Raw genomic sequence first — 21,863 nt, forward strand, 5'->3', positions numbered from 1 at the left:
AAATTACATAAAGGAAGACCGTATAATCGATCGGATAGGATACCGCCGGCATAAATTGAAAATCATTGCATTCTCCTACAATGTTTATTGTCTGGATTACTTTGTTAAGTATTTGTATGATAAGTTGCCTTGTAAAAATGTACCGATTTTACTAAGAAATTAAATGTGTTACTGAAAGAAAACCATGCACGATTTCTCTTCAACTGTTCTTCAATCAACCTCCGGTCTTTACGTTGGGAATGATAATGGACAGAGTGTAGAAATGTAGCCGATTAAGTAGTATAATTGTAAGTACCGATAAATTTATAATTTTCACCGTACTTTCTTTGGATAAGACTGACATCGTTTGTATAATGCTTGATAATCCCGTTAGACGTATCGAGATTTATATATACGTAAATTAATGTACCTAGGGAAATATATGTCTAGATTGCAGGAAGCACTTATATCATACTGTAAATAGTGAATTTACGGAATCGCATTTTCTAGTTCGACGTAAGCGTTAGTATTAAGATCCTAGCTGATATAGAATTATCTTGAAAGGATATACTTATACATATATAAATATAAATAAATATATATATATAAAATAAAAACTGCGACATATATAAAATACGAGAATTCTGAGCTCTTGAAAAATTCTGTTTTTAAATTCCCTGTTGCATTAATAAAGGGATCCTAAACATTTTTTTGCTTACTATCACCATTTTGTTTCATTCATTATCATTTTTATAAAGCGACATTTGATATCGATCTGTCATTTTCATGTTTACGCTATCTTTGATCACAAAATGTTTTTCCTAAATGGTTATTTTGTTTAAATGGGGAAAGAATAGGCTTCTAAATTTTCCATTCACGTTCCACAGTTGGCATAGTTAGCCGCCGGATTTAGAATTTTATTTAAATCACATGCAATCAGTGATATTCAACCTGAATGGAATATTAATTATATTGAAACGCTGATAGAGCCGTATTCAGCGCTAAATGAAGAATATGAATACGGATCATAATATTTAAACTAGGCATAATTTATTCAATGTAGTGAGCAAACGTCGCATAAACGTATAAATTGAAACAAATGGCAAAAGATTGGCAACAGAAACGAGGTGAACGAGGTAAACAAAAGTTTTATCTACAGTAGGAATAACTTCATCCATAGCTGGTAACGTGAAATACTATTATTGTTAATCGTAAATTAATGAAAAGACCTTAATTAAACTGCGAGAACATAGAGCGAGACTTTCATAAGGCTTTAATATCATTTATTTCTATTAAAATGCAATTATGATTTCGTCATTATCAAATAAGTTTGACAAATTCAAACAAAAACCGATCTAGTAAACAGTTGAATGTTTTAAATTAGAATGCGGTATTACTCTTACAATTTACAATTTTTTATGGTAATGTTTTCTATTTCTGTATAATTTTTTTCTAATTGTTAACAGTCGTATTGGAGATCGCTTCTTCCTCTCTTTGATGACTCTTTGAAATCTCCATAAGATTGGTGGTTCATATATTTACTTACAATTACTGCTAAAATATTCTTTTTTTTATTTGTTAAAGTCATTTACATGAAACTAAATTGTTTAATGTATATCGCTTTTATTATTAAATACGTTCCGTTTCAAATTAAATCATATGGAGTATTTCGTTGTAAAAATCGTTATAGATAGATTTTATAATTATTTAGAATCGTAATTAACATCCAGAGTTGATCGAAAGCTGGGATTCGTACTGTGATACACAATTTCCAAGTTTGAAGCGAGCTATAAATTTACGCTAGTCACTGTTAATAATAGAAGTCGATTCGTTGAATTTTTCTTTAAAAGAATAACTGTGCTCGATTACTTTGTATGTCGCAGTGCGCGGTCGTTAAACTTTTCGCAGGTAGAGCAACGGTGATATTAATGTAAAATATACAGTAACAAAGACAATCCCCACTATTCTATTTTAGGTCGTTACAAAACTCGTCTCTTAACTCTTTGTGTTGAATTCCACTTATTGTTAGACGATTACCTGCAGCTGCTACTACAGACGTTTTTCACTGTTTTAACAAGAGAATTGTCAATACATTGCGAACTATTAACATAATTTATAAATGATTTGTTCTATCCGTACCTGATGAAAAATGAAAAATTAGAAGCTTATCTAGATATATCGTTGGCAATTAGAAAAAAATTCGTTGAAATGCTCAATTGTAGATCCGTCACACTCATTCGTCATTCTTCTGACTGTCTACATCCCGCAAATGATTAGCTAATAGTTCCCACTTCGACGCCCATGGTGGTTTGTCCAACGTTTGTGTGTTAACTTCCTCTATCAGATGCGTCAGACGAATAAAAAATTCGTTGAGCTTGCCAGCGGTGCCACGTCGTAGTTTGTGAAAGTGTTTGTCTGAAACACAAGTTTGACCGACGTCAGAAGCCGTTTACGCTATACCTCTATATTAAGATTAATCGATTCAGTAGCGATAAAGCGTCAAAAGAGTGGTGTCTGTGAGTCTGTATTCTTTGCACAGTCGTCATAAAGAGTACAGCTACAGATTATCGCTGCTAAAATATAAATAGGATAGAGTGAAAGTGGACTGTGTGCGACAAATCGATATTTCTGGGGATCGCGATATGACGCAAATAAGGTATAGAACTGATGGATAGGACGCAATTATACCGAGTGTCTCTAAACATCTTTAAGCAAATGTTATTCTTGAAAACTGTTAAGCCATCTTGAAAATTACTATCTTAATTATATTTAACTTCCATTACGTGATAGTGCATTATTACGTTAGCTAACGATGTAACAGTTAATTAGAAATTACAATTAATTAAAGCATATACGTACTTTGGGGATGAAAACAATGTTTGATCCAAATTTTTTGCTGCGTTAATGCCGCCATTAGTCTTTTGGTAATTAAACTTTGACTCTCGGCTGTCGCAGGCCTTAAGCGAGTAACGAATCGCAACAGGTACTCTAATAAGTATCTTGTACCGACGGGCAGCTTCCCGAGACATCGCTGCGGCTTTGAACACCACACGACAATGTAACTGAGGCTGTCAACATCGAGAAGGGGATGCTTAAGACCTTCCAGCCATTCGAACAGCAAAGCTGATAATAATTCCAAATTAGTTTCCAATTCTAATCGCTGCCAGGCGGAACATCGATGATTCAAGTCACTCTGGAAGTATATTTTTAATTATTTTAACACTTACATTAAACGTTATTGATTACTATAATAACACATGCTTATTAACGCACTGTTACATTATCACACAGAAAATATCAGCAAAAAGTTGTTACATTTCACTTTTTACAATTAAGATTTACATAATTACATAATTTACTATAATTAAATATTATTATTATATTTTTCTAACAAACTAATTGCTGTAATTATAATCTCAAACCAAGATAAAAACATTTCTATTTTTTTGAAATTTTGATTATATCTCAATTCAATATATCTAAATTGGATTATTACAAATTGAGAATGGTAATAAATAACATTGTGTCTTTAACACAAATTGTATCTTTGACTAGGTTTAATCACACCTTTGCATTTGCAATTTTAAAATAGAATTATACACAAAGTGTTCCACTCATATGGTATATCTGCGTACATAAAATGATTCATTCTGTCAGTAAGCATATAGACTATGCTTACTATTCACTATTCACGAATCTAGGGCTAGTTACGGATATAGGCATTCAAGCAGTTGAACATAGATTGAAGAAATTGAATGAACGATCCTATACATATGCATGCGATAATTATAATGTACGTGCTAGAAATCATTGAAATTTTTAAAAATGTGTTTTTCGTACATAGATATGTGAAATGCACCTGATAATTCTGCAAACGTTTTTTTACGGGATCAGGAAGTGAAGTGTTATTTCCGATGAACGCTTTGATAGCTTCTTCGGCCGTCACCGTCTCGTAATCGTTGCGAGAGATGCTCCTTAGATCCATGTGCGATTGAATTTCCTTGTAACAGTCGTTATCGAGCAAATCTTGATCGTGAATGCCATCGCCAAGTACATCATCTACGCAATTATCGTCCAGACCTGTAGACAGTATAAGATCCCGATGTCAGATATATACATTGTTTTAGCGACATTTCTACAGATATACATGTATACGGAAGAAACAAGCCTCGCGCTGACGCGCATATGTCACGCGAAGAAGTGACATTTCATAGAAATAGACGTAGGTTAAGAATATCGAACAATCTATAGTTTAATTTATTTATCCTTATAGAAATTTAATACTGACAGTAACTCAGTCAGTTTTCCGAAAAAACTAATGTTTCAATGTTGAAAATAAATATAAAAAATATAATATTCAACGTTTCTGTTGATTTTTTAATTTTGATTAATTTTTGAATTGAAAGTATATTATTATATCAATCGTTCGAAGCGATATTAATGATGAAGAAATATCAATAAGATTTATATATTACACATATATTTACAAAAAAAATTGAAAAATCCAACTTTTATTACACTCTTCATGTAAGCAACTTTTTGTTATTTGGAATTGCTGAAATTTTGACGTCAGTTTTGATAATCTTAACGACTTTGAAACGATATTGTTTCGAGGAACTATTTTTAATTGAGGGAGTGGTCAATGGTTAATTATTCATTTTGATTAGAACCGCTAACACTAGTGCTTTTAATGCTCAAAATGACTTAATCGCTAGCCAATTTAATAATGCGAATATTAAATGTTTGCAAGGGTAATAATACCTGGAAATGTGGAGTCACAGGAAGGAGTGTCCGGTGACATGCAAAATACATCGCTCAATCTTCCTATATCATCGCAGGTACCTCGGGATGATCCTTGACTGCTACTGCACGCCTTTATGGAAGCTAAAATATATAACTTTTAACTGTAAATACATATGATATCTCGAGATGTATTAAATAAGTCCATTATGCTTGGAAAGTATTAATTTTACATATTTGCTTTATCTTTAGACTATTTAAGCAAACAGAAATTATGTCTATAAATGTAATATAAACAAACATTTATATTAAAATTATATTTATAAAAAGTTGTGAAGTTTACTAAGCAATTCAATTAGTTGGATAATTATGGACGGGTGAAGGTTAATTAAATATCATGAGATCACGTAATTATTAAATTGCATGGTAATACTTCTCACTTGAGTATTCGTAGGAGTCCGTAAGGGATTCCGCCCACGAATAGGAGTGCCGCATATTATCCTTGCCATCACGAAATTTTTCCAATACGTGGCAGATGAACTTCTGCGTAAACGGCACGTTGGAGACCGTGTATATAATCTCGGAAGGCGAATTGTCTTCTTGACAATCACAGAGCTGTAGTATTCGCTCGCAAATAATAAAAACGATCTAAGAAATACATAATTGTCATGATTAATTAATCGGGTTACGTTGTGTCTTCTGCGTAAGCATTTTTAACAATAACAATGAAAAATTAATTAAATTATTAAGGCGAAAAAATTACACATTAACACAAGTTTAAAGTAAATTGAAAATATTTTAATTTTTTTAGTGAGATAAATATTTTTAATAGTATTATTTTTCTCTAAAAGATCAGATTTTTAAATAAGTTTATTAATTATTTAAAACTAATTAATTTTAATTTTAGCATATCTTATTTATTAATAATGCCACTAAAACTTACAAATAAAAATTAACAGAACTTATTTGTAATTAAATTTTATTTAATATAACTAAAATTACCTAAGTAATGTTTAATTATAGATCTACAATAAATGCAAAATTTAATAAGAATCTAATCTTCACATAGGTGAATTGTGAAAAAAAAGACGAAATGCCTCGCACTTTTGGAATATGCTTGAAGGTGCGCTGCTCATATCCGTGTAACATGTTGTACTGTTTTTTCAGGTACGATTGAAGGCTATAGGGCTTGCGATCCCCCGTTGTACTGTGCAAAGGGAATACTATCAATTGCGGAAGCACGAAGTGCTCGAATTCTTGAATACAAATTATTTGCCCGCGTGTTTGTATAGCGGAGGGACGCTTCATGCGGACAAATCTAATGGCATCGTTCGCCCGTACACGAAGACTGTAAATAAGGTAGCACGCAATCAGAACGCCAGTTCTGCCGAGACCTGAAAATAAAATACTTTTGGCATTGTTCTGCTACTGCCAACTTAATTGCAAATTCATTAATCAGATACAAACAAGCTAACAAATTAAATAAAGTAGGCCAAAGAGCGCAAAGAAAAAAATACCCTTAGTAAAAAAGATAATAATGAAAATGTAACGTGCCAAGTTATAGGTATAAAGAAAACAATTTACCGTGAAAGTGTTTTTAGTGAAGTTTGATAACACCATTAACATTTATCAAGAAAATTCATCAAGAGGAGAAGCGATCGCAATTTTAGATTACGTGTAAGATTTGAATAGATACGAAATGGAAGCTACCAATTATAAACGGAAACATTCTTCACATTTTAACGTTCAAAAGTAGAAACGTAGTTATGTTAAATAGTCTAGTACTAATGTTGAAGCATCATTTCATCGATCCAAAAAATTTTGCAGATTAATAAATATTGAAATGGGACAAATTGCTCATTTGCTACAACAATGACGTAACTTGTAAAACATAGGTCTTCTTACCTTCTAATGTTTAAAAAAACGAATTTTTCTAATGTAAATCATTAAAATTTTGTAATATTATTTTGAAATTTGATTTTGAGCTAATATAATTTGATTTACCGAATCTAGAGAAATAAAAGTGTCGATAGCTCTTCACTCATAGTCGGTATATTGAATTCTCATTAGAATTCTTTTTTTACGGATAATTTGTTTAATTATGTCATTTTTGTAGCAAATAAGCAAAATGTTGACTGTGACCTTAGAACCAGAAGCAAAAACTTATACATGTACGTAGTGACAATTTGTTAGATAATATCTGACTGACGGTAACAATGTCAGAATCTAGTATATTTTCCTTCTATAATTAAGTCACGTAGCATGCACACAAGACATTTCTGGAGTTGCAGCACGCTAATCAATTCAACTGACCGCGATAACTACGACGCGGATAAATCCTGCAATTTAACTTTTCTAATCGCGCTGGTTCGAGGTGTTATCTAAATCCTTCTGCTATATTTGATCTTATCAATTTTGATTCTCAAAAGCAATGAATAGTATCAGATCGTGAAAATATTAAAAATAAAATTAACAATGTGCGATATTAATTTCCTTTCTTTTCAATAATCAAAAGAATTCGAGAGAATGTAATTACGATTAATTAGTGTTATATTTGATCTTATCAATTTTAATTCTCAAAAGCGTTGATCAGTATCAAATTGTGAAAATATTGGAATTAAAATTAACAGTATATTGTATTATTAGACTTTCTTTTTCCTTTCTTTTTGACAGTCAAAAGAGGTCGAGAGAATGCAATTACGATTAATTAGTGGTGGTTTAACAGGAATTAAGAACTCGCGATTTTTGCAACATAATGTTCCGTACATGATTTTTTTATATAAATCAGTATTAATCTTTTTTTAACGAGAATATGATGGTGAACTTCCGATAGTTTCGAAGCAACCATTACAAAGAAACGGATCGATCGATCGGAATAAACGCCTACCCTGTATGTACAAAACAACACTTTGAGTGATAATGGACAACATAAAATTGTTTTTACTTTTTTCGATAAAATTTATTTATTTTACGTAATTAAAATTAATCTTAAAATCTAATTAATATTTAAAATAAACATATTGAATTAATATTAGATAGAAAGAAAAGATATGCTTCCTTTGAGAAAAACAAAATAAGACAAAATATTTTAAAGAGAAATTTTTAAATTTTGTTATACATTAATTAACATAAAGCTAAATTTATCTTATTGCTCAATCATCATTTTATAATTTTCGATTAATTAAACAGCATGGAATATATAATCAATTAAAATAAAAATTCCATAATATGTTTAGAGCAGGCAATTTCATTTAGATAACAATCTTATTTTTATAAGCATTAGCAAAAGAAGATTATCCTTAATTCATTACGCGGTTGACCTTCATGATTATATCTCTAATTTCCGGCAACAATTTGACAATTATGTTCAGATATAGTCTTTTATATACATATGTGTACAGAAATGGATATTATCCTTATTATACATAGTAAAAATGACATAGCAATGCGGGTATAGAAATATATTGTTCTCAAAAATACATTATGTCCGGAATCACTTAGCTATCATTTCCGCATTTTATACTCTAATAATAAAACGGAAACTCTTTTGCTGTAATGTCCGTGAAGGTAATAAATTATGTTGAATAGAGCGCGCAACGACGTAATTTATTGTTTTTGATATATTTATCAATGATTACGTAATAAGTAATTATGTAATAAGTAACATTAGTTTCTTTATAGATCAAACTTTTTTATAATCTCACTCTCGGATTAAATTGTTATATACAAATTCTTTTTAGCCAAATGAGTATTTATTTATTATTGAAGCATCATATAAAGAGCTTCATCATAAAAAATTAATTTAAATAATTACTAATTGCCAGAAAATTATTTATTTATAATAAGTGAATTTCAAATCTTTTTATTAATTTATACATTTATTTTGATATTTGATCTAAAATATAATTCTTAAAGTAATGTCTGTATGATAACAAGCAAATAGTGCAAAGCGTAAAATAATTAATGCAAAAATATTGATAAAAATTACATTGCACTGGAAATATTGTTAACTTGTAAATTAAATTTTACAGTGCATTATTTAAGCAAGATTTCCTGTCTTTATTATTTGATAAGTTATTCACGTGTGCAGCATAAAAATTCGAATATACGTTACGTATAGTCGATTTTATATGCTTGCAATGCCGAACGATAATATTATACACGATAGATTCTCTTCGACCATTGCTTAAATCAATATATTGAAATCTATTAATAAAGCTGTACATACACAGTAAAAAATAAAATGCTAATTTTACTCTTTTGTATGTCCTAGAAAATAAAGTTAAAATAACTCTTATGTTAATTTAATAACTCAAAATAAGATTATTTTAATTTAACTTTTGAGTTCTTTTAACTTAAAATTTAGAGTGGATTTTCTGAAATTTTATTTTTTACTGTGTAAGCTATTTAATAAAAATTTTGTTAAAATTAATATAGGAAACTATTAAACAAATATTAAAAAGATAATAATAAATAAAATTTAAGGAGTAATAAATGATAAAAAGAACACATGCAGCACAAAATATTCCAGCATATTGTAGTAATATTTTTATTGTTTCTGCAATATTGCTAAAATGTTACAATATTGCTGAAATATTGCTGAAATATTTTGTGTTATATGTGGAAAGATATTAGTAAGTTTCAAATTAGATTAAAAAATGTTATAATTACTACTTTTTAAAGAAAGTATATTATTTTAATATTAAGTATTGTTTATTCAAGCTATGTAAATATTGAAGAAAGAAATCAAGCTTGTATATGTAAAGAAAATCGACGGATTTAAGAGGCCAGAAAACGAGCAAAACATGGAAGTTAAAATAAAATAACTTTTAGGTATAAGTATTGTTATTATTGATTATTATACACATTATAGCTGGTATCCAGAATGCGCTTATAACGATGTTAGCGTGCTATTAAGTCATTCTATCCTTGTTTTGTTTTTGTATAGTGAATAATAAAAATAGAATGAGTTAATAGTGCGACATAATTTTTACGAGCGCATTCTATATACAAACATTACTTGTGTAAATTAACGTTTTTTTTTTAATTAACACAAATTTTTGATTATTATTGTTTAAAATGTCAGTAAAAAGATTTAGTAATAATCACGGCTACAATTAAATGATATCAAATAAACGCGATAAATTAGAGAAGTGTACCAACATTGTTGACAAGCAGAAGGGTTGAATAAGATTGAAGTTTGAAAGTTTCGCTTTAAACACAAACGATGTATTCGTAGATTAATTTATGCATTCACATCAATCTCGCACGATCACACATGCCAAAAGCTGTGATAACTGCAGGGGATGCAATTGGGTCAAGTGCATTGCACGAAAAATCGATTTACCGGCATGACAGTGAATGGCCACTCTTCCTTCTTGCACGGCGAAGGCCACAACCTTGACCATGTCCAAAAGTTTTCCCACCGTGGCGCTACCATAATCCTTCAGGGCGAAATTATAATAGTAAACTGCAACACATTTTTCACGTAATTATAATTGAGACAGCCCGTTGCTAAAACTTTCCTGCAGTAGGCGTAACAATGTGGCAGCACATTATTTCGGAACTTCTCTTCCTCTCTATAGATATACACTTTTGCTGCATTGCATGCTATGTTGCGAAGCTCTTCGATTTAACTGGTGGTTGTTAGGATTGGGGGAGAAACGCTCCCACACGATATTCTACATTTGTTTAACACAAGGACAAGCTCCCCTCCCTCCTATTTTCACTATTATTCTTGCTAATTTAAAAGTAAAATTCTTTGCCGTCTCATTTCTTCGTCATTATTATATAATTTACATATGATCATGTAAATGTGAAATACGATACGATAAGATTGATTTGAGTAAGTAACTTTTTAAACGTTGCGTCATTCGCAAGGTACTGCACGATAGCGACTTTTGAAACATGAACATGTGAAACACTAATATTACTTTAATTAATTCATCAATAAAAAGGAGCGTCAAAAACACCAAGTTATTACTTCTTAGAACGTTTTTTAATGAGAGTTTTTTTACAAATTAAAAAAAAGTTATTACATGTTATAATTTTTTATATTTAATTTGATTTTATCGCAAAGGTTATTTTAAAAAACAGAATCAATGTTTTTTTTTAAATTATTTTTGAGGGTTAAAAAATGAGACGAAGAATTTAAGGCAAATATAAATTTTAATAAACTTTGTAAATGAATTTTAGCAAGCATTTTTAATACTTACTGTCGTTTTTCATAAAAATGTTGGGGTCATACGTGAAGCCGCTCTCTTCTAATGGACCGCCGCAACTTGCATGTTCGCCAGGTGTTTGCAGATTTATTATGGTTTTTATACTCCATCCATGGAATTGGGCAATTATATCTTTCTTTATTATTTGCGCTGTACTGGGTCGTGCCATTGCAAGAACATCATCAGTTACCCTAAAATATTTAAATGATCAAATTGAATCTAGATCAAAAACTGATGCGAAGGCTGGCAGCAATAACAAATTTCTGACTATTAATTATTTATACCGATGCAACAAAATGCATATTTATATGCCAACTATATATCTAAATAAATCTTCGGCGATGCAGCGAGGCTTCGACAGAATGTCAATAACACGATGGTTCAAATACACAGTGTACGTCTTTAAGTTGACATAAATTATTAAACGAGTTATAAATGTTACCGAGTAATATTAAAAGTTCAGAACTTTGTGTAAGTAAACGGATATATATTTGTCGAATAATTATAGATAATTATTGTTTATGGCAGTTAATAATTAATACTTTCTAAAAATCGAAAAAAGTTGCAAATTTTATAAGTTTTGATATACTTATAATAAACCTTTTGTTTGAAAATGTGCTTTATTGTATTTTATTATTAAATTATTAAAAACGGTGACATTATTGCTGGCAAAATTTCAACTTTGCTTGTTAACTATCAATAGTACTCTATTTTTTCTTATTTTGATTAAAATTTAACAAAGGCCGTAATGTGCTCACCAATGCGAGAAGATGTTCTGTATTGCCATGTGGACAGCCGGCCAAGCTTTTGAATTTTCATATTTGCATTTGGACCCGCCGCAAAAAATGGCGCACTGTATACCCTGCGGTGTGAATCTTCGCAAATTTTCCGAAAGCTTATTGTATCCCGCTTGAACCTCGCACACATCCTGTTGCGCTCCTTGAAGTCCCGCCGGGACCAGCGAGCTTACATCCATTCTACAATTGAATGGAAATTCGGATAGAAATGATTACTTTGTTTAACAAAAAATTTAGGTAAAGTCACGAGAGTTCAATAAACTTATTATCATTAAAGAAAAGAATTTTTAAAGCTTAAACCATTTTTATTGTGTATTTTGGTATAAATAACAATTGTACGTCGATATGTCACTTTTCTGGATGCATTTCATCTAACATGAAGTTACAATATATTTCTTATGTCTAAATTATATAATGTAACACAATTATATAATTATTAAATGTAACATAAGTTGCAAAACTTTTGTGATCCAAAACAAAACAAATTTTTTCAATTTTTTAAACGCGAGCATGAGGCAACACGTAATATGTACATTTGTGAAGGTATTCACGCGCTTCTCATCCATCTCATAGCCATGCATGAAAATAAAGCTCGTTTTTATTATTCACTCTCGTTCATCAACTACTTATCAATCCACGTATTTCACTACATATGACGTGAATTTAATGTGCTGACTGATACAATGTAAAAAGAAAAAAAAGCAGCTAACGCGGTAGGGTAAGCGCATAGCGACTGGCGGTCCCGCTACCATAACGTCGCTTTATCTGTTATTGAATCGAGGGTGTTGCGCCTGCGTCAGGTATGGTGGGTAAATCATATTGTCATTCTTGTATGTAAGGCGTTCGTACGAATATTCGAAGTGTAAGTGTGTAATTTAACACCACGAAGAGATATGCTCAGGTGCACTGACCTTTCAGCATGATATTAAAGAGTTAAGATTGCGTGTTGATACCATTTCTTTTCAAATTCTTTTTTTCAGATTCTTTTTCAATAGAAAAAAATTTTTAGTCAAAATTATTAGGATTGTATTCATTAAGAAATTATTAAAATATGCATTAAGTGAAAATTAGAGAAGTACTTGGTGTCCATCGTATATTTATTGATTTATTTATTAATAAATAATATAAATAATAATTATAAAGGTCTCTCTATTTGTTGGGAGTGGCGTTTGATAGAAATGTTGTGTATCGTGATGTCGCGAATATTTCTGATCGATTTTCCTTCTATTTGACTGTTATACCGAAACGCTTCACTTGTCTTCTCTCATGTCATTTTAATATTTGCTTTAGAATTTTCGGGAAAGAAATCAATAATTGAGGTACTATTGTAAGACACAACTATTCAATAAATTTATTAATGATTTTTGAACGCATATACACTATCGCTCTAATATTTAAAGTAGCCTTAATTTATAACGCTTTCTACACAAGATATTTTTCGACACCTTCTTTATACGTTAATAAAAATTGAATAAATTTCAAATTTTTTTTCAAAATTTATAAAATGTTTCAAATTTTTGATATCAATACCTCATAACATTACTTTTATAATATTAATGAAGTTAATTAATTTTTTTTTAACGCTTCAAACTTAGAAATAGTCTGTATATATACGTGCTATTTAATGTTGTCCAATTAATTGTTTTTAAAAAATTATTAGAGTTTTTAAAAAATAAATTAAATTAAGTATGCTTTATTCAATCTTGGTATCTTATATAACTAATGATCAATAATCCTGGTGGAAGAGAAATTCTACACAAATTTCAAAAATATTACACAAATCTATAAAATATGCTAGAACTTTTATTATTTTTGACTTTTATTAATTGGAACTTTTGTTAATTTTCATAAATTTAAATACATATTTCTAAGAAAAAAATAAACGTTTCTACAAAAAATTAATAATTTTTATTGTTAATAGTAGAACTTTGAATATTTATTCATAAAAATTTTTTTTGCAGAGTATGCTGCTTAAAAATGTATACAATGTTGTAATTTGACGTAATTTCATTGAGAAATTTATAGAAATCACATAAACAATATACTTCTAAAATACGAAAATTTACAAAAATTTTGAAGTGTTTCAATTCCAGCATTTTCCTATAGATTTTTGTAACATTTCTTAAATTTGTATAGAATTTTGTAAAAATTGTGTAAAATTTTTTTCTGCCAGGAAAGTTTTATTTTTAATATTAAAATTTTATTTTTCTAGTTTATTTTTGTCATTTATGAAAAATAAATCTTTGAGTTTTATTGTTGGGAAATAAAAAATAATATTGTGGCAAATAAATTGTATTTTATTTGGCTCTAATTTAATTATAAAATAAGAATTATAAAAATCAACACTTTGTGAGCGTAGCATAGACTTGAACCAGAACCTGAACATTTACCCATCGGAAATATTCGTTGGATTCAGCCACGTAGTTTTCAGCCACGTAGTTCAATAGTACGCGATTTTGCCCGTGGAGGCGCTAATAAACAGAAAGAAACGTGGGAACGGCAGTATTGAATGCCGTGGAGCTGTAGTGATGGACGTAGACCGAGAAGTATGGTTGCTGCCACGACGTCACCGTATATAACGGCGGAATCATGGCTCATCAGGTTTAAGCAGATTTAGATAAGATTAATTGAGTATTATCAAAATCCGAGAACGAACTCCGAGAGTGTTTCGACTGCGGGTCGTCAGTGCAGGGACAAGGACGAGAGATGTCCGGCTTTGACGAGAATCCCTTCGGGGAGCCTACAATTAACGATCCTTTCTCTGTGAGTGCAGCGTTTACCTCATGTGCGTGACAGTGATAAAAGCGAACATGCAGCTCCGCACTCCAATATTGTTACGTATCCGTCAAAAATTTTCCGAGGCGCAAATCGGTCCAGTGTCGCCGACATTCCAAAAAATTCCATCGCGATCATATGATTTTTACGTCGATAAGCAAACCTGTGATGCTTGACGTAAGATTACGGAATGCGTCATCTTAATGTCGGCATAATACATCTGCATGGACAATTTTCTTTTTTCATACTCACGCGAGACTTACAGTTTATTACGAGACTTAATTTCATGAATATTTATATATTTTATTTATATATTTAATGTCTTATATATTTAATGACATTATTGTATCTTGTATCTTTTGTATGCAAATTTGTGACATTGCGATAATGCATATTATCCTGATATTGATTTTTTTTTTATTATAGTTTGATATAGTAATACTGCTTTGAAGTATTTAAATAAAATGTATCCTGAATAATTTGATGAAATACATACTCCTTTGTATTTCACGAAAATGATTAGAATTATCTATAAGAACAATAAAGAAAGGAGATAAGATAAGAGATTTTATTGAAAACCTGAAGAATCAATTGGTATGTTAACGTTTATAATAGGATCCAGCGATACGAAGAGCAGTAACCTCTACACCTGCTAGTAGAGGCTTAGAAGATTATAATCCTTTTGCCGAGCAAGGTACTCAAGGAACTACACAGGTCAGAGGGGCAGTAAATCCACCCATCTATGGAGGGCAAACGCAGCAACCTGCTACACTTCAACCTTCTAATCAAGAAGCACCTCCTCCCGCATATGCTCGTACTCCCCAACAAACGGTCAATGCGGCGCTTGGAAGCACCATGTCACCTCCATCAGATGTGAGTTTATTTTGAACATTTATCTCGATACTTGTGGAATACACAAACCCTTTAAGATCAGATAAGAAAATATATTCTTTAATGTTTTAGCAACGAGCAGAATCTGAATGGAAGGCCAGGGCAGAAGAAGAGATGAGAAATACCCCATACTATCGTTAGTATACATCAATTGTGCTTTACAAATTTTAATGTTGAATAAAACTGTTTTACATTATTATTTATTATAATTCAGCAAGACGAAATAATTGGCCGCCATTGCCAGACAAGTTCTGTTTTCAACCATGCTTCTATCAAGATATTGACGTGGAGATCCATACTGATTTTCAAAAGACAGTGAGACAATTATATTACCTCTGGATGTGTAAGTTTAATTATATAGATATATGTAATGTTATACATATATCACACTCATTTGCTACAACACAACTCAAAAATTATCACACAAGGTTTTCATAAATTAACAACTAACCATAAACTAGTGTCAATGCAGTCATGCCACTCGTAAAAAATAAATAATGAACCAGGAGCAACATTTTGGAAAATGCGAGAAACTTTAAAACGATTAATATATAATTTAAATAAATTTTATTTCTGTGAAAATTGCGTATATTTTATGCGTTAATATTTCATTATAGATAGATGAGAGTCAAGTCGAGCCGAAATGTTCACAATGTTAATAGTTAAATACACGGTTTATTAATTTTAGATTTTGTATATTATATTTGCTCGTTTACTTGGTCTTGAAATCGCGGGTTTGTTTATTTTCAAAAATTATCATTTTATTTATAAAAAAATATTTTGATGAGAATTAATACACTGATATTAAATAAAGAGTAATGATATTTACTTTTATTTTTTTACAATCAGTAAATGAAATTGTTACATTAAAATTGCATTTAAAAATAACGTTACAAAATTGTAAAGAATCAAAACATTTAAACTATAAAACTTTACTTTTTGAATAACAAAGGAACGATATAGATAATATTTAATAAATTTTACTTATAGTTCACGGCTCTGTTCTGCTGTTGAATGTAATTGGAGGATTTATTTTGATGCTCTGTGGCGAAGGTTTCTCAACATTTGGTTTGGCTATCTTATATCTCATACTCTTTACTCCATTCTCCTTCATGTGCTGGTTTAGACCAGCATATAGGGCTTTCAAGTAAGTCTTAATATTACACATAATATTACAAAAATCAGGTAAAATAAAGGATTTTAGAAATAAATCATTGTTTTTATTTTTCAGGAATGATAGCTCTTTCAATTTTATGGTCTTTTTCTTTGTCTTCTTTTTTCAATTAATCGTCACCGGTATCCAGGCTATAGGTATTCCTGGTGCTGGAACTTGGTAATATATTACATACATTTTTATTTTAATTTTATGTACAATTGCAGGCATTTGCATATTAATACAAATTGTATATTTTTATTTTTTAGTGGCATAATTACAGCTGTTAGTATGTTTAATTCGACACCCAAAGGTATTTTCCTTGGTCTTATTATGCTCTTCATCGCTTTTTGTTTTCTTACTGCGGCTGGTGGTGATCTCTTACTGCTTACTAAGGTATAATATATACATACATATATACATATTAAAAAGTAAATATTAGTTGGTATTGATCTCGAGCAAATAAAAATGAAATTTATTTTTAGATCCACCGCATTTATCGTACTTCCGACGCGAGTGTCACGAAAGCGCAGCAAGAATTTGCTACAACATTTTTGCGAAATGAACATGTGCAAACCGCCGCGAGCAATGTCGCAGCGAGTGCAGTCCGTCAGCAGATGGCTAACGCTGCTCCACGTTACTAAACAATTCTATCACTTACTTGTTCTACGAAACACTATGTTCTGGCTTTACACCATTCAGTAAGTGGATAGATCTCATTAGTTTCGCTATTTATGGATTATATAAGATCATAGAAAAATGCAATGTATTGCAAAATTTTATTCTTACAATGAAACGCTGCGATCGAAAATCATATTTCACGATCAAATTTATTCTCTAATGTATTATTAATGTTGTACAGTTAATACTGCAAAGTATCTCGAAGTATTAACGAATGTTCTAAAAAAACTTTCCGAACCTATTATGTATTTTGTTTCTAAGTATAACATTTTATGTGTTAGAAGAAAATTATACTATGCATATAACATTTCTACATAAGTTCGATATATTAGTTTATCATGTACGTTTATTTATGAGATCTTCAAATTAGGTTACAATCATGTGAGTGAGCTATTGATAATCATATCACTCGTATCATAATTTTATTATTACATCATTACTTACGTTTACTAGCTTTCATATTTTAGTGGCACAGTCTCATGACAATGTGATCATATTATAAGTTATGAAAGTAATTAAATTGATTCCAAGTCCACATAACTGCAAAATTCGAATTATAGAATATAATTTGATTCATATTTGTTGAATGTTAACATAAACGCTAATTTACTTATAAATATTCATAAATAGCTTTCTTACAAACCTTGTGACACCCTGTAACACCCTAACATTCCTGTTTTTATGCAATGTGATAAATTATTTTATTATGACTGTTGTTTCCTAAATAGCTCTCGTTTGTATTATAACGAAGGAATATGTTAATAATGACAAAGAAGTTGAATTTTGCTGAAAATTTTATAAATTTGTAAAATGATTTCATAATTTTTCTAATGACAGCGTTAAACATGTTATCTGTTGAAACTGAAATATACTACGATTTATTTGTATTTCTTCACATATTATAAAATAATAAATATATATATAAATACAATTTAATTTTTTTAAAATAAATTTTTATAGATATAATAATGAATATCAAACACAGAACCTTCTTTATGAAATCAAGTATGAAGTTTTATAAAAATTATCTTGATACATATTTATCTCACGAAAATATCATTAAATTAAAAATAGATTTTTAATCTCAATTATAACATTGACAGGTTAATATTTATATGTGTGGTTCCAATTCCTGTAACTTCAGTTTTTTGAGTAAGTCTTTTGCTACAAGAAAACATTGAGACGTTAATATTATGTAAATAATGTTAAAATATTTTATCTATTTATACAACTTCGTTAATTTAATATGTGTACATACCTTTTGAATGATATGCTGCTACTGGATCTGTTGGAAATGGACAACCGGCATCGGAATTATCTACTAGTGTGGTTCCAACCAATTCTGCAGCAGTCACAGCATCAATAACTTCCACTTTAGTTCGATACATAAGTTTTGCGTGACCCTCAGCTAATCTGAAAGCATCAAATTCAATGACGTTACAGATTGCCGATAATCGACATTGAGTCAGGACGAACAACATTTGAAAAAGTGAACTCTTGTTTCATTATTGATGAATCATTTAAATGATTATTTTTTCGTTTTACCTGATAAGACTATCTATAAGTCGAACTGTTGTTCTTTCGGGTTTCCTACATGGATCTGATCTGTGATGAAGATAAGTCGCGGTAAGTATTTTCTTTGCTTCTTCGGTTAATGTTGGCTTTAACGCACGCACGTGTGCGAAATATTCGCAGAGAGTTTCTTCCGACCATAAGCCCATTAAATTCAATGGACCCATATATTCGGAATATCTGTAACATTTTATATGTTTTATTACTATGAACACACATGACGTTAATTGTGTAAAAAAAGCGGTATTATTACGAATTGTTTTCTTCATCTTCACAGGCAACTTTCAAAATGTGACTCGACGTCAATCTGTCCCATTCGGGATTTCTAGTGTCTCTCAGAAGAAGGATTAGATCGAAGCGCGACAAAAGAGGATTTCCTAAACGGGTTGTCCATTCTTTGCCCGTAAAACACCCACCCTCTGGATTGATGGCCGCGATAACTGAACAGCGGCTGTTTAATGTGCTCACCATACCGGCTTTGGCAATGGAGATCGTTTGCTGTTCCATTGCTTCGTGTACAGAGGTTCTATCGTGTGCACTCATAGTCGTGAACTCGTCCACGCAACACACACCTCCATCTGCGAGCACTAAAGCTCCTGCTTCTAAATGCCAACCGTCCGAATCCTGTAATATACTTCTCGCAATGGATTTCTCTTTCTCAACTTGCAAAATGATCATTTAACTAATAACAATAAATGGGAATAAAACGTTTAACATTTACTAACTTTGACAGCAGCTGCTGTAAGTCCAGCGGCAGTACTTCCAACCCCGGTTGTAAAGACAGCTCGTGTAGTCAGTCGGGAAGCAACGCGAAGCAATTGCGATTTGCCGGTGCCAGGATCTCCGACTAGAAGAAGATGAGGCTCACCTCTTATACGCATCCCCGTTTCATTAGTTTTTGCGACACCGCCGCACAAAACAACGGCCAACGCTAATTTCGCAATATACATCCCATATAACTATAGACGATCGAAGAAGAAACAGTATTACATTAATTAAAAATGTTTTGGATAATGCTACGAAATGCTAAGTATTACTTTATATAATATTTAAGAATATTAAATTTAAATATACTTGTGGACAAATAGAAGCGAGAATATTGTCTCTGCCGGATAACACATTATGTCGATAATGTTCCCAATATGCTGTAAAAGTATCTTTTATTTCTGCTGTAGAGAATATTACATCTGTAATTTTCTTGCGTACAAAAATACTATTTGCCATCAAGAACGTCGTAGCTTCCGCGCGATTGCCAACTTTTAGTGTACCCCATTTTCGTATAATTACTCCACTACAAATATTTTTCTAGTTAGAGTTGATTATTAAATCAAGTTTTATGATTTTTATAATTTATAATATTAATATTTTTTCTTATTAATCTATTATAAATATATATTAATAAAAAATATATAAATATATAATTTTTGAACCTGACATCTACGTTATCTCCAGGTTTACATTTGTCAACAAGATCGTCCAGCAAAACTACTTGCAGGCCTACTGAATAACAACTCCTTGCGCCTGTTTTACATTTGTCCTGTATATGAAATATTACTCAAGTAGAGAGAATAATATATAATTATTACAGTCAAAATTCTTCTTCTGTACCTGAATCTTTATCTCTTGGTAATCAGAACAGTCATCTTGTTCTAAAGACTTTGAAGCTGTCAAACTTTCAGAACGACATGCTTGACAATATTTTAAATTCCTAAACATTTGTTTTTCCCATTCTAACTATAAGGAAAAAATTTATGACTATATATACATTGTTACACAGATTGTTGTATATAATACATGTATATAGTTATAAATTGTAATTTTTACTTTTATTTTATTTTTTATACTATTTCTTTTTTTTTTTATAAACATGACGTTTACTTACATTAACTGTATTAATATGTTTGCATTTCTTACAGATAAAACGTTTTTTCATTTTCATAACTGTAGGCTGAGACATGCGTACCACAATCCCAGTTGTTGAAATTAACTCCCCAATTTGACCTACATCTATTTTTATTGGCACTGCAGTAATTCGAATATGAACCTGTATATTGATATGTTACGATAAAATGCAATCCAAATAGGAGTATATTAATATTAATTAACAACAGTGTAGAAGTTATATCTACATGTTTATTTTTATTTAAATATTTGTAATAATGTAATACATTTAATTACTATTAAATATGTTATTTATATAAATTAATATATAAAAGTATAAAAGTATAAAAGATAAATTAAATCAAACATAGATATTATTTTTCAATCAATATATTCCCTTAAATCTAGATATTTTCAATTTCAAAATAAAAATATATTCTTATTTGAATAATATGTGTCCAATTCACATGCAACTAATGAAATAAAGACTCATACTCTTGTTTTTACTGTTTGCCCAGTTTTACTTGCCAGTTGTTCCTGGGCTTTTACTGCTGACTCATTACATAGTGGTAAATAGTGTCTAGGATTGCGTAAAATTTTCTGAGCATTCTCTGCATCAGCTTCGAATAATGACACAAAACTAGAAAGTTAACGTACGATAAAAAATATTAGAGAGTGTCCTTAGTTATTAATTTTTATTGATAGATTTAAGAAATTTATATAGGTAATCCTTAAATCTGTTTGCATCATGGTAACTTAACCTTAAACTCAATTTAATTTACTAATTTTCTTTTTCTAAGAATTAGAAGGAGAGAGAGAGGTGGAAAATATTGTAAGTTACACCGAGTTTAAAAATAAATTACATTGGTGCAAATAGGTCTTGAGAAGATACATTACATTTCTGCTAACCTAGTAAATGCTTGTTAAGACTTACTTTACGTATATTGAATAGAATAAATGATTCTCTGCAGCATTTAATATATCTTCCAAGTCTTTCGTGTGATTCTTCAAAAGATAGTCTTGAAGCATGTTGCTAATTCACAAAAAAATATCACTGATCTTTAATTCGAACATATATTCTAAAACACAACATAAATAGCACGTGGTTATCTTCCCGCTAAACGATTTCAGGTAAGGTTGGTTTAAATAGTTGCGACTTGCGATATTTTCTCT

At 30.4% G+C, this 21,863-nt stretch overlaps 2 protein-coding genes across 2 annotated transcripts; one reads left to right on the forward strand and one right to left on the reverse strand.

Moving 5' to 3' along the window:
- Positions 1-1,245: 1,245 nt before the first annotated feature.
- LOC105194634 lies at positions 1,246-21,850 on the reverse strand. Its single transcript, XM_039455175.1, has 20 exons — positions 21,625-21,850; positions 21,186-21,330; positions 20,692-20,853; positions 20,418-20,543; positions 20,240-20,346; positions 19,884-20,100; positions 19,535-19,768; positions 19,063-19,433; positions 18,783-18,989; positions 18,482-18,650; positions 16,399-16,556; positions 11,699-11,917; positions 10,935-11,131; positions 10,067-10,189; positions 5,824-6,113; positions 5,160-5,367; positions 4,741-4,863; positions 3,839-4,059; positions 2,839-3,172; positions 1,246-2,394 (listed from the first exon to the last, which is right to left on the reverse strand). The coding sequence occupies exons 1-20, from the start codon at positions 21,717-21,719 to the stop codon at positions 2,213-2,215; spliced, it is 3,888 nt and encodes a 1,295-aa protein (XP_039311109.1). The 5' UTR covers positions 21,720-21,850; the 3' UTR covers positions 1,246-2,212.
- Positions 14,239-17,900, forward strand: LOC105194633 (secretory carrier-associated membrane protein 5B). The gene is made up of 8 exons (XM_011159652.3): positions 14,239-14,500; positions 15,128-15,385; positions 15,476-15,539; positions 15,618-15,746; positions 16,394-16,550; positions 16,635-16,736; positions 16,826-16,952; positions 17,042-17,900. Exons 1-8 carry the CDS (start codon positions 14,444-14,446, stop codon positions 17,198-17,200), a joined length of 1,053 nt encoding a protein of 350 aa, XP_011157954.1. The 5' UTR covers positions 14,239-14,443; the 3' UTR covers positions 17,201-17,900.
- Positions 21,851-21,863: the final 13 nt, after the last annotated feature.

This window comes from Solenopsis invicta, chromosome 11 (genome assembly GCF_016802725.1).
Source record: "Solenopsis invicta isolate M01_SB chromosome 11, UNIL_Sinv_3.0, whole genome shotgun sequence".
Taxonomy (NCBI): domain Eukaryota; kingdom Metazoa; phylum Arthropoda; class Insecta; order Hymenoptera; family Formicidae; genus Solenopsis; species Solenopsis invicta.